Source organism: Artemia sp. Qi Xiang Cuo, chromosome 13, assembly GCF_049724085.1.
Source record: "Artemia sp. Qi Xiang Cuo chromosome 13, ASM4972408v1, whole genome shotgun sequence".
NCBI lineage: Eukaryota > Metazoa > Arthropoda > Branchiopoda > Anostraca > Artemiidae > Artemia > Artemia sp. Qi Xiang Cuo.
In genome coordinates this window covers 16,268,562-16,281,787 of record NC_142806.1, presented here as the reverse complement: position 1 = coordinate 16,281,787, position 13,226 = coordinate 16,268,562, and the positions used below count along the sequence as shown (strand labels likewise).

Sequence of the window (13,226 nt, the reverse complement as noted above, 5' to 3'; positions counted from 1 at the left end):
AAAAGGAGATCTAGACTGGATGTGAAGTCAAAGGGTATGATGATCCTTTGAGTGAATATAAATTGAGAATTTAATTGAAAATCATATGTTGAAAATCAATGATGTTGGTTTCAGCACACAACTTATAAATCATCAATTTCTCAGCTGCATCTGTTTAGAGTGGGGATAAATACTGCAGATAAGACCAATCCCCTCATTCTTGAACCATCAGCAAATACTACAAAACATAAATCTATAAATTTTTTATGGCTGGGGTATAAATTGGCCAACACAACACTCTTAAAAGAACCCAAGAAGTGTTGACAATCTGATTTTTTTTTTCTTTGATTTTTGTGGAATTAAGTAAGTAAATAAAGATAAGTTGCTTCTTCTGTGGTACAATTTTGCAAAGGCTCTCAAACTGTCTAATTATATGTAGATTTGACAATCTTCACAAAAAATTCAGTAGAAATCTGTAGTATATCCTTTTTCCTCCCTGCTGAATATGGACTGAATTTGCCACCAGCAGGGAGGGGCCAAGGTCCCCCCTTGAAATTTGGGACTATAAAGTAATTATAAGGAAACCAAAGGAAAAAGAGTAGAATAGGAAAAACAATGAGAAAAGTTGGTGTTGCCCATTGTCGGCAGCCTTCCAGCATATTTTTACCCTTAACAAGGAAAACACAAGTTCTAGTTTGGGACTGAGTGACCCCCTTCTAGTCTTCCAGAAATAGTTTTGATATGAGATTTGGTTCAAGCAATAAAACAAAATCCTTCATAGTAACGAAAGGTAAGTAAATAACGATCCTTTTCAATAACGAAAGAATAAGAGCCAAACTATTGACAACACTCAATCAAAGAATCAGCTTTTTTATGGTGATCATAAATATGTTTTTCTTTATTAGTAATTAGTGCAGTTATTAGTATGCAAGAAAGTTCAAATGATTATAGAAAACAACTTAATAAGAGGTAATTTCGGTAAAAATATGCCGTCAACTTTTGCTCGCATTGCAAGAGTACCCATGAGCTGATATATGAAGTCACCATAATCAGAAATGTTTCCCCTGAACAGAATGCTGGGTGTTTCATTTACCCCCCCTGAACGGATACGTTTTCTGTCTTTTATTATCATTTATTTATTTTTTTTGTTCAGGAGTGATTGTATTTACCTAGTTGTCACTTTGAAAAAGATTCTATTTTTTACATTTATGAATTATAAAGGTATCAAATATATTGGTTTTTGGTGTTCAAAATTAAATTAAGAATATTGAATAAAAAATTTTTATTTGGTTTTCTTAATCTTAATTTTAATGTTTTACTTTGATAATGCGTTGCTTTTTATAACACTGAGTAGTCTAAAGGCATTATATTTTGGTGTTTGATACCCAAGTTCAAAACTGTCAATATTTAAAAAAAATATCCGTCCAACGCTTCAGCATTGTTCAACAGAACTGACTGCTGGAAGTTTATATCTTAGTTTTTGTAAGTAGACTATAGTTTTGTGTATTTTTTTGTAATTACTTTTTTTCATTTTTTTATACATTTACTTTAATTGACATACTTTTTCCATTGCCTTTAGAAAATGTTTTTCTCTAAGCATCATTAAATAAAAAAAACAAGATTTTTCAACTGAAAGTAAGGAGCAACATTAAAACTTAAAACGAACAGAAAGTATTATGTATATGGCTGGGGCTGCCCCCTCTTCAACACCTTAATCTTCAAGCTACAGTTTTTCGGCACTTTAAAAAAAGTTACGTATTGTTCTAATTAAACAAACCTTGTGTTTCAGGAGTCGCTTTTAAAGAATTCGGACAAAATTTAAAGAGCAAGGTGTTGAGGAGGGGTACCTCCTCAACAGGGGTACAAAAAACCCCCTCATATAGGTAATAATTTCTCTCTACTTACAATTCGTTTCTACGAATTGTTTGATTACCCAATAAAATCCAAACAGAGATCATTGAAATATTGATCTTTTTCCGCTTTACCAAAAGTATTGTATTCATAATTCTATAAAGTTCCATGAAATGTAATTAAACAAATAGAAAAGGTGTTTCAACTAAAGTAAGGAGCAACTTTAAAACTTGAAACGAATTGAAATTACTTTGTATATAATGGGGACTACCCCCTTCTCTGCACCTTGTTCATTAAACAAAAGTTTTTTAATTATAAAAATCTTTTTTTTTCAATTGCAAATTTTTTTAAAAAATTTGGACAAAAGCCAAACTTCACATTAAAGAGTAAGGAGCTAAGGAGGAGACAGACATTTGATTTTCCACATAACTGAAGCCATCATAACCTCTACAATAGGATTTTTTTTATCAATAAATACATTACATACATTTGTTTAAATACATTGAAGTACTCCATATAAATAGAAAAAGAAAAATATTACCATTTGAAATTAATGAAAACTAAGTTCCTAGCAGTATTTGCAACCCCAAAGAAATTTCCTGGCGGGGCTGATGATGACATCCTTTGCCTCTTCACCCTCTGTGCTGATAAACGTGGAGAGGTAACATTTTAGCAGCATAGAGGAACATTTTGGTTAATTTCGATCCTCCCTGTCCCTTTCAATCTTTCGACTTTTATATGAAGCCTTGTAAGTATAAGCAGTACGTCCATTAAAATGTATTTTTTTAGGAATTTACCCAGTCCCCACCTAAACAATGACTCACTCCCACTCATTATAGCTTATACGCAATTACAGATCACCAAACGTAGTCTAATTTCGTTAAAAATAAAGCAAATCAACTTGGTTGAATCCAGTACTTCCACCATGTGGCATTACTTCTTTAGCAACTGGGAAGCATAAAATATAGTTATTGATGTTTTTAAATTAATTAGCTTCTCAGAATTTTAGATAGATTGCAAATGCGTCCTCTTTGGGGTAAAGTCGTAGTTTGGTGTCCTAAAATGGCAGAAAATTAGACTTCACCAGGCACAACTGGTATGGTCACTTAAAAAAGAGCTTTCAATTTACGTTTCAATGAGCTCCCTCGCTATTTTCTTGGACCTTCTGTTTTATGCAATCATCCATGGGAAGCAAAGGAACAAAAAAATTTGCATCGACGATATTTTTTCTGAAAAAAAAATGTGAAATTCCACATTTGGAAGATTGGAGCTTGAAACCTATACGGTAGGGTACTCTTATATGATGTATCTAGGCCTAATTGGGTTTTTCAATAAGATCGCTCACTTTTCAAGGGGTTTTCCCCCTTTTTCAAAAATCAGGCAAATTTTCTCAAACTTTTAGTTTTGGGTGGGTAACAATAAACTGAAATAATTTTATATATTTAGAATCAGCATAAAAAGCCAATACTATTGGTCTAGCAATTGCCAATAGAATTCCATTTTTAGTTTATTTAGAATATTTGCCCAAGTCACTTTTATTTCCATTTTTTTTTTTATCACAAACTATTTGATAAGATTTTCCTGTGACGAATTTTTTTTTTTAAATTGATCATTTTATTTAGTTGAATAGGCTAATAAAAAGAAAGAGGTCAATTTGACAGCTGGTTAGTAAGTTTAAATTTTGTTTTTCTTTTGCTATTCTCTAACTGTTTTAAATGTCTGAATATATAAGGGATTTAAGTTCATGGCAGAGAATTGTCCTGTTATGAAAGAGGTACATTTTACATGGTCGTTATAAAATCAAAACGTGGTATCTATGCAGACAGGATGATTTTTGAACATCTCTACTCTTTCTGTAAAGTATTCTAAGGAGCGGGAAATTGCATAAAGACAAGTCTACATCAGTTATAATCTACGTAAGCTATAAATCATTCTGTAATTTTGGTTTGAATCTGATTTTCTCTTAAGATTAAATGAATAATAATTAAATATATTATTGATTAAATAAAGTGATCCCTTGCCAGGAATCCTTGTTGTTTAAAATTTACTGTATTTTGTATCATTTTGCATACAATTTAATTTTTTTTTATTACAGAGTTTTTTTCCTAAAATTATTTAAAAATAAACTTATTCCTACAAAACAATATCCTAAAATATATTCCATGTCACCCAACCACCACTGTTATTTTGGCGTCTCCCCCCCCCCTGGAAAATTTTCTGCTGGTGCCCTTGATATGGGCAATTATGAAAATTTTACAACTACTTCACCAGACTTGTGAAATTCTAAGTCAAATGTATTCAATCAATATGATCAGTGAGAGCCTTCTGAGTATTATCATTGAAATACAGCTACCCTTATTGGCTTTCAACAGTATCAACTATCCCTAGGTGCTTTGGCTTTGTTAGGTGTTGGTCTTGTACTAAGTTCAAACCAAAATAATTATATTTATGTAAACAGGTGTGGTCACTGCAAAAGATTAGCACCAACCTGGGAAGATCTTGCTGCCAAATACAATGACAAAGATGAGATTGTAATTGGACAAGTTGACTGTACTGTGGAAACAGCATTATGTTCTGACAATGATGTTACTGGATATCCAACGTATGTAGAAAACTAACGTTTTCAAGTATAATTTTTACTGAAAAATAACTTATGTCCTGCTTCTTTTTATTCTTATATTCAAATTAGATTTATTTGCAGATAACCCTTATAATAACTTGTTAATCCCAGGATAAGGGGAGAGGGGGGCCTTGTCAATTCTGACCGAAAGGACGTCCTTCCTAAAAGAAAATTGACAAAAAATGTGTATTTTTTCTATTTTCTGACCCCTCCCCTTCCCTAGGGGAAATACTTGTATTGTCCTCTCCCAAGGGTAGAGCTGGTTCAAATGCAGTTATTCTTTTGAATAGCTCTAATGCTACATGCTAGCTGTTGTGAAATATTAGAATTCTGAACTGGACCCACATGTTCAAGTAATGGACAGAAGAAACAAATATGAATATTTAGGAATGTGATTTAGGGAATTCCCTAAATTAGGATATTTAGGTAATTTTGGGAATTACCAATGTCAGTATCCTACTTCCGACTGGACATGATTGTGGCTCCAAAGTGATTTGATGGAGTTTACTGGGATATTTGAAGGAATTGGCTAAACAAAAAAAACTGATGAAAATTATAAAAAAAAATTGCTATTATGCTTGACCTAAAATTGTTAAAATTCGTATTTGGAACCCCATGATCAAAGCACTCTATAGCAAAGACTATTGGTCTTTCTTTTTCTTTTTTTCTAGAAAATTTTCCATGGATGAAAAATTTCCATGGTCTATATCAAAGACTATTGGTCTTTATTTTTCTTTTTTTCTAGCAAATTTTCCATGGATGAAAAATTTCCATGGTCTATATCAAAGACTATTGGTCTTTCTTTCTTTTTTTTTCTAGCAAATTTTCCATGGATGAAAAATTTCCATGGTCTATATCAAAGACTATTGGTCTTTCTTTTTCTTTTTTTTCTAGCAAGTTTCCATGGATGCCATATGATAAAAAGTTTTACCCGCTGAAGAGTTAAGTTTCTATGCATATTTTAAGGACTGGAAAAGAAGAGGAATGAATAATATACAATATGCACTGTGGTGAAGGAACTAAAATTTAAAAACATTAAAAGTATATAACAAAAGATCAAAAGAAATATGGCAACAATTTTGAAAACAAAGAAGAAAGACTTTGGACCAAGATTGTTTAAAACCAGGCATATTGAAACATCATGGTCAGAGGCCAAATTTAACCTGATTAACTTTATTAATCAGGCTACTTTCCTTTTGTGGATCTGCAGAAATAAGATTTAGCCAATAATTTAGCTTTTTTTAAGGTTTATGCTCTCTGTGAAACATGCAGTTTTCGAACAAGCCTACTGCTGTATCTTGTACAAGAAGGATAAGATGATTAAATGCTATTGTTTTTTATGATCAATCAATTCACCCAACCAGAATTATGATTTTGCTTAGACTTTTTTTTTCAGAGATCTAAAATTGCTTAGAAAATAGGAAACATTTTTTATTGTTATACGTTTTTGAAAGCTTTTGAAGGTTTTTTCAATATAAAAGAAACTGTAGATCAATCCCCAAAATCTAATTCGGTAGACGGATAAAACTGAATCTTAGCTGTCAAATGATTGCAAATTTGTTGTTTCATGTTGCACCATTAAAAACAGTTCAGCAGAAAAATAACATCCAAAAACCTGCACAGTCAACTTAAACCTTTGGAGTATCTGCGATTGTATCAACTAAATGCATGACCTAATTAAAAAAGGATGTAGATTCTAAACTATAGAATTGCCTAAGTTCAATATGAGGGATGATATTTCTTAAAAAAAAAGTTTAAAAATATTCCATTTCGTCATCCAAAGGCACTGCCTTAAGCTGCTTGATCATACTTAGCATTGTTTCAAGGAACAATCTGTCAAGACCCTCCAAGCCTCTAGATCACATATTTAGGTCTCCCGATTGGGTCTTCAATTAAGAATACGCAAAAGCTTTTGCTTCAGAATGCTGAATGGAAACTTAGAATTGCTTATGCTAGTGTAGTTACATTGCAACTTCATCTGGAATGGAAAGCCCTTTCTCGAATATATAATGCTGTGGCTCTCCTGCTTATTCTATATTTGACCCCATTTTGGGACATTTTTATGGAATCTGATAGGCAAGGGTTGCAAAAGTGTTATTTTAAGTATGCGAATATTTTGCTTCGGGCCCCTCGGTGGTTTAAGAATAGGTACATCGGTAACCGTTTCAGTGTGGTGGAACCGCTTCAGGCCGGGGATGAACAGTTTCAGAAACTGAGTAACCAGCCCTCTTCTCACCCGTGGAAGGGCGTGCCATTTTAGTTGTAGTATTATTGGAAATTTGTTATATCTTTATGTCGTGTTTATTTTCTTTTCCTTTCTTATTCTTTTAGTGTACTCCATCGTTTTCTTTTTTTTTTCTTGTTGCTAGATGGGTAATAATGAACATTCATTCATTCATTCATTCATTCAGATCAATAACTTCCTAGAAACGAAAACCAATAGGGCAAAGATAAATATCTGGCAACCATTCAGGAAGAATTCGGAACCGTGGGTAAGGTCTCGTCTGCCCTTGCTGCTGATTTCTACTAGCGATGGTCGTCCTAAAGTCCGCCTATCTGGATTATGTAATACCTTGCTTCTTTCTAGGCTGCAGGCAAGAATATCTAAGCCGCCTTCTGCCATAGGCAGACTAAACTACTTCCTAAGGCAAAAATCAGCCATTCAAACTGTCAAATCATATCAAACGGTAGATTTTCAATGCTCTCATTGACTCTGTAGTACTTAACAGAGCTGAGAGCAGAGTTGGCAAGCATGAGCAATCTTTTAGAATATCAATCTATTCCAGTCAAAGAGACCAAGTAGGATAGACAGAATGTACAACTTTATTAATAGTAAAAAGCTGCACCAGCTTACTAAGCAAACTTGGTTTGGATACCTGATTCAAATGCCTCTGTACTATTCCGCAAAAACCATCTACGTCATTTTCCCTACGTCCACAGCCATTTGGGAGTGACCTGCAGTCGGCCAAAGATATAATCATCCGAAGCACGAGGAAAAACACTGGACCAAAGGAGATGGAGAAGGTTGACGTCAATCTCTACACCAAGCAGCACCCGGTGGGGGATATAAAATAAGCAAGTGAGGAGGGCTTTTAAAGACGGGGTTGGAGATTGCCAAAGAAGCTACCGCTAACAGGTGAATGTAGTCATTGGAAGTAATTCCAGAGTCATGCAACTGCAGGCAGGGCAGTTTTTTGGTTGGTTCCCAGTTAAAGTAAGTACGGAAGTTCCCTGAGGGTTTATAAGAAATTTGGAATGGGATTAAGAAGATTTGAAAGTTGCTCCATATTATGGTGTCCTAGAATTTTATTTACCTTCAGAGGTCCTAGAATGTCATAATTTAGTTCTGAATATTTCATCGGCACTATTGGAAAGTAATTGTAATAGGAATTAATGAGGTAATTCTTGTCTGCTGAGATGTGTGGGCATAGGTGTGTTTTCTCCTAATTTTGTTTCAAAGGAGGAAACTTTTTTTTATGTTCAATTGATTTTGTATTCTTGCATTTTGAAATTGCTACCCAATACATGTTCTGTGGACCACCCTACTTCTTTATGCGGATATGATTCACTTATAACAGCATGATTCACTTAAAATTGTTTCGAACCAATGATCCTAGGAGATTGGGAAAGGGCTTATGTGATTGGAAATCGAAAGTTCTAGTACCCTTTTCAAGTGACCAAAACGATTTGAGGGCAACCAGCCGCCCTCCCACGTCCCTTTTTCTTCAAAGTCATCCGATCAAAATTTTACCATGAATTTAATTCTTTATTCTATTTTTAGGCTTTTTTTTTTTTTTTTTTTTATTGCCAAAGCATTGACCAGTAGATTATTATTTTATATTTTCTTGTTTTTTTTGGCAGTCATCAGTTGCTTATTTTGTGTTTTAACTTAATTGGCAAACACTCAGTGGCATAAATTGGCGGTAGGGGGTATTTGCCACCCCACCCCCCTAGACCATGAAAAAATACCCTTTTTGTTGTTTTGCTGAAAAGTGTCTTTTCGGTATTTTCACAGAAGAAAAACAAGTTTTGTCCCCCAGATTTTGAAAAGCACATTCCCCCCCCCCTAATTTTTGTGGAATGGCGACAGTGCTAACAGTTTCATACAGGCTTGCTACACTTACAAATATTTTGCTATCCAATTGCCAACTTATAATTTTTGCTGTTCACTGGTAAACCTGGTGAACACTAATCAGCAACTGGCAAAGCAAACTGGAATGTAGATGACTACTAGCAATCGGTATATGATTACATATTGCTGGCAAAAAAAACGGGGCTTGAATTTCTTATAAAGTTTCTATTATTGATTTAATTTAATACTAATTCTATTAGTGACTAATATTTTTATTATTGCTGAGTTTGTTTTCATTTTAGGCTCAAATACTTCAGAGTGGGATCTGAAGCTGCTGAAAGATATCGAGGGTCAAGGGATCTACCATCTCTGGATAATTTCATTGCTAAGCAACAAGGAAAAGTAATTGACATTCCAACTGTTAACAAACACTCTAAAAAAGGAAAGAAGATAAATAAGAAGCTTAAGCGTCATTTTCCAAGACTGTTAGGAATACGTGCTTAATTAAAAAATATTAATCCTCCTACTATTAATTTAACTTAGCCTAATTTTGAGGTTTCTAATTTATCTTTTTTATAATTGGGTTCTTGGTTTTTAGTGTTTGTGGCTTGAACCATTTTATTTTAATTTAAAGACTTAGATTGAATCAAAAAAAAAAAAAAACATTGAGGTGAAATATAATAAGAAGAGATTTGTTTTTCTTCTGTCCTTTTTTTTTCTTTTGTGAGGGGGCAGGTGGATTCTGCCTATGATTGGTATAAAAAATGTGAATATTTTCACCAAGGGCTATGTGCATACGTCAAGGCCGTACCCAGAGGGGGTTGCCCCCCCCCCCCGAAATGTTTTTTTAACTCGTAAAAACTCAACAAAAATGGATATAAACAAATTTTGTATGCGTTTTTTGAGTTTTTTGTGTAACCCCCCCCCCCCCCAAAAAAAAAAAAAATCTTTGAGTAAAACTCCCTCCGAAAAAAATCCTGGGTACGGCCTTGGCATACGTGATATAAAGCAAATATAGTCTTTCTTTGTCAAATTATATCATCAACAAGCTTTATATAAAAAAAATTATTGAATTTGCACCAAAACTTTGTTTTTCGGCCGACAATTTACCGATTAAAATTCTTTTATTCTATATAAATTTTATTTATTTGTTTATACCCGAATATTTATTTTTTATTTCTCTCTAACTCGAGGAGTATACAAATGCATAAACGAAATTGTAAAAAAAAACAAAAAAAAAAAACCTTCAGCAAATGAAACAAAGCATTGATTTTCAGTATGCTTAATGAAATAACTGAAAAAATATCCAAACTATTTCAATTATATTACAATTCAATATTACCTATTATAATTCAGTTAGTACAATTATAGACCTTAATATTTATAAAACTTTGTTTTCTTGTTTCTGTCAAAGTTAAAAAAGAAACACTTTTTACTCTTTCTCTGATTTTGTTTTATCGGAATTACTTAATTATTTTTTATATTCTCTTTGATCATGGAGGTTTAATCTTTCGAAGAACTTTGTAGCACCGTATTCCTGCACTGTATTCAAGATATATAAATACAGTAATTACCCCGTATTCATGTTGAAATAACTCAATAGACATACACAAAATCATATAAGATTTACCAAAATGTGTTAAGGACACTTTCTTTATGTCGTATTTTAGGGTGAATCGATTGATTAGGTTAGGCTTCTGACGAATTGGTTTTGTCTCATTTCTTTCATGTTGGTATAATGTAGAATTCTGCTACACACAAGCAACTAACGTATATATTTATGAAAATTAGCTATTGACATAATCTATTGAAACAGGCAGATTAATGTCCTGATGATTTGGTTTGGTATTATTACATACTGACATTTTTATTATATTAGAATAATCTACTTTTGTGTTAAACATAATTAAGTAAGACGTATTTTAATGAAAATAAGTTCCTTGTTTGAGAACGAAAAATTGTTTGAAGCACTTTGTAAATGGCGTCAGAGTAAAACTTAAACTGCACCATTGGAATTTCTATTGCCAAAAATTCCATTCAGGAAACAAACAGCCTATTTTTAAATAGGCTGTAAAAACAATAATTTTTTTGCTTGGGTGGCACTGATGTGCCCTCTTTTCTCCTCCTGCAATAAGAAACAATAAAAGCACATGCATACAATAACATCACATACGCCCACAAGGCTCTATGGCTAGGAATACAGGGAGAAATAACACGTTCTTGGAGCAACGGTCCGCTCATTGCGTACGGTATGTGGAGCTTGGCTCCTTTATTCTTTACATTAGGAAAAAATTGTTTTTTCATGAGACTAGACAATTTTGCTTAAAACCATCAATAGAAGCTATTTGCTTAATATCTATAAGATAAGCCTCTTAAGCCTCTAGGGATAAAACAGAGGCTTTTAAGGAACTGTTATTTTGGTTTCAAATCGGAAAAGAGATGACTTTGAATTACTTTTAAAATAAAGTATATCAAAGCTAACTTGATGCAAACACTGAATAAAATTGATAAACAAAGAATATTTCCTCAGTCAGGTATCAAAAGGACGTATCTCCAAAATTGTAAATTTTCCGAGGAGCAGAAAAAAAGCCTCACGACTTTTTTATTTCCCGTCCGATAACCTTAAAGGAAAAACGGATTGATATATATGATCAATCCGTTTTTGTTTTACGGTTATCGGACAGGAAATGAAAAAGTTATGAGGTTTTTTTCTGCTCTTCTAAAAATTTACAATTATGGAGATACGTCCTTTTGCTGCCCGACTGACAATTTGCATTGTTTGAAGAGCCATATCCCTTCCCCCCCCCCGAAGCAAAGGAGTACACAGGGGACTTGTAGAGTTATTCAAATGCACTTCACTTACAAGTTAGCAATTATACAAATTAAGGTTTATGTGCTTGTTATACCCTCGGGTATGTCCCGCCTAGCTTCGTGCGTTGAAAACAGTCATGGTAATGCATAGACTAAAAAATGCTTCTTTTTTTACAATGGTCAAGGAAGATGCATTAGGTTTAGATTCCCTCTTGATACTTTTCTTTTGCGAAACTCGCGCTTTCTCGAACTGTCAAAAAGACACACTTTCCCTGTTTTATAATAGGTAAAAGGGTGCACTTTCCCTTAGTGGCGTCAATTTACGAAAATATCGGGGGAGGGGGCATAATTTATGTCAAAATCAAGGGGGGGGGGCAATTTTGCTATTCTTTTTCTTCTTTTTTTTCAAAGAAAATACCCAAAAAGGGTATCTTTCGAATATAGGGGGCCAAATTTCTAGAAAGACAAATACCCCGCTGTCCCCCTCCAATTGACACCACTGCTTTCCCCTGCTCTAGCAGTGTGGAAGAATTTTTTTCCACGTTCTTGAACAGTAAAAAATGCAGTCCTGTTCTATAATGATGAAAAGCATTACGTCCCCTGTGCTTTAAGAATGGAAAAGATACACTTTTCCTGTTCCATAATGATGAAAAGGGCACTCTTTCCATGTGCATGAAAAGTGTGAAAGGACCATGTTTCCCATGCTTTAACAGTGAAAAGTGCAGAATTTCAGTTTTACAAAAAGGCACAGTTTCCCCATTGTTTATCAATATATTAGGATCATTTCCCTCATGCTTTAATTAGTGTAAGATTCATTTTCCCTGCTCTGTAATTTTCCCGTGCTTTAACATTGTAAAAGGGTCTTTTTCCCTATGCTTCAACAGCAAAAAATATACGCTTTGAGTGTTCTACGATGATGATCAAGGCACAATTTCGCCATGCTTAAACAGTGTAAAAGAAGCATTTCCCTCCTGCTTTAAGCAGTGAAAAAGACACAATTCTCCCCTTTTATAATTTCCAAATGCTCTAACAGTGTAAAAGTTTATTTTACCCATGCTTTAATACCAAAAAAATACATGCTTATCGGGTTCTATAGTGATGATTCAGGCACAATTTTCCCATGTTTTAACATCATAAAAGAATCAATTACCCTATGCTTCAACAGTGAAAAGAACATGATTATCCTGCTCTATAATTAAGGAAAGGATACACATGCCCTAGCGAGTAAAGAAGACACAGTTTTCCTGTTCTATTACCGTGAAAATGGCACACTCTCCCCATGTATTTGCTGTGAAAGAGACTCGTGTTGTCTATCCCTTTCGAAATATTTGAATCAGATTTCTCTTTTCTTCGAAAATTGTAGGTTTTCTCAAAAGGGTTTTCACATGATTAATGTGACTTCTGGAACTAAAGGACGCCCATTTTATTTACAAAGAATAGATTTTGGAAGTTTTTACTGAACAATATAGGGTTTTAAAGTATTTTTAGTTTATGGGATAAGCAACTTTTTTCTCATTTACTGTGAAATTTAAAAATTTTGCTATTTTAGATGATTGTGGAAAAACCGTGGTACTCATCTAAACTAATCTACAGGTTTTGGTGACCTTATCAATAAAAAAATGAATAGCGCTTAGTGTTTTTTTAGTTAAAAAAGAGTTGAGAAAAAAGAATTTTAGTAAAATTAAAGAATTTTAGTTACAAAATAACCGAGAAAAAGTTTTCCAAAAGGCTCATTCGATTGGAAATTCAAAGGGCTAGTACCCTTTTTAATAGGCTAGTCGAAACTGATTGCAGAGCAACTAACCTCCCTCTCACGCCAACCATTTCTCAATTATGGCCCTATGAAATGAATTGGGAAAACAGTATATCAAAAAGTGAAAGTGACGTCATTTT

General features: G+C 33.6%; 1 protein-coding gene and 1 long non-coding RNA gene across 2 annotated transcripts in view; one reads left to right on the top strand and one right to left on the bottom strand.

Annotated features, from left to right (window-relative positions):
- Positions 1–13,226, bottom strand: part of LOC148945010 (uncharacterized) — a 540,330-nt gene that overhangs the window by 334,259 nt on the left and 192,845 nt on the right. The gene's annotated exons all lie outside the window — the stretch shown is intronic.
- The window catches only part of prtp (thioredoxin domain-containing protein pretaporter), a 32,757-nt gene that overhangs the window by 4,770 nt on the left and 14,761 nt on the right, over positions 1–13,226 (top strand). The window contains exons 2-3 of the mRNA XM_089099494.1: positions 4,289–4,432; positions 8,825–8,924. Of these exons, the coding sequence (XP_088955620.1) occupies positions 4,289–4,432; positions 8,825–8,924 (244 nt within the window). The remainder of the gene's footprint in view (positions 1–4,288; positions 4,433–8,824; positions 8,925–13,226) is intronic.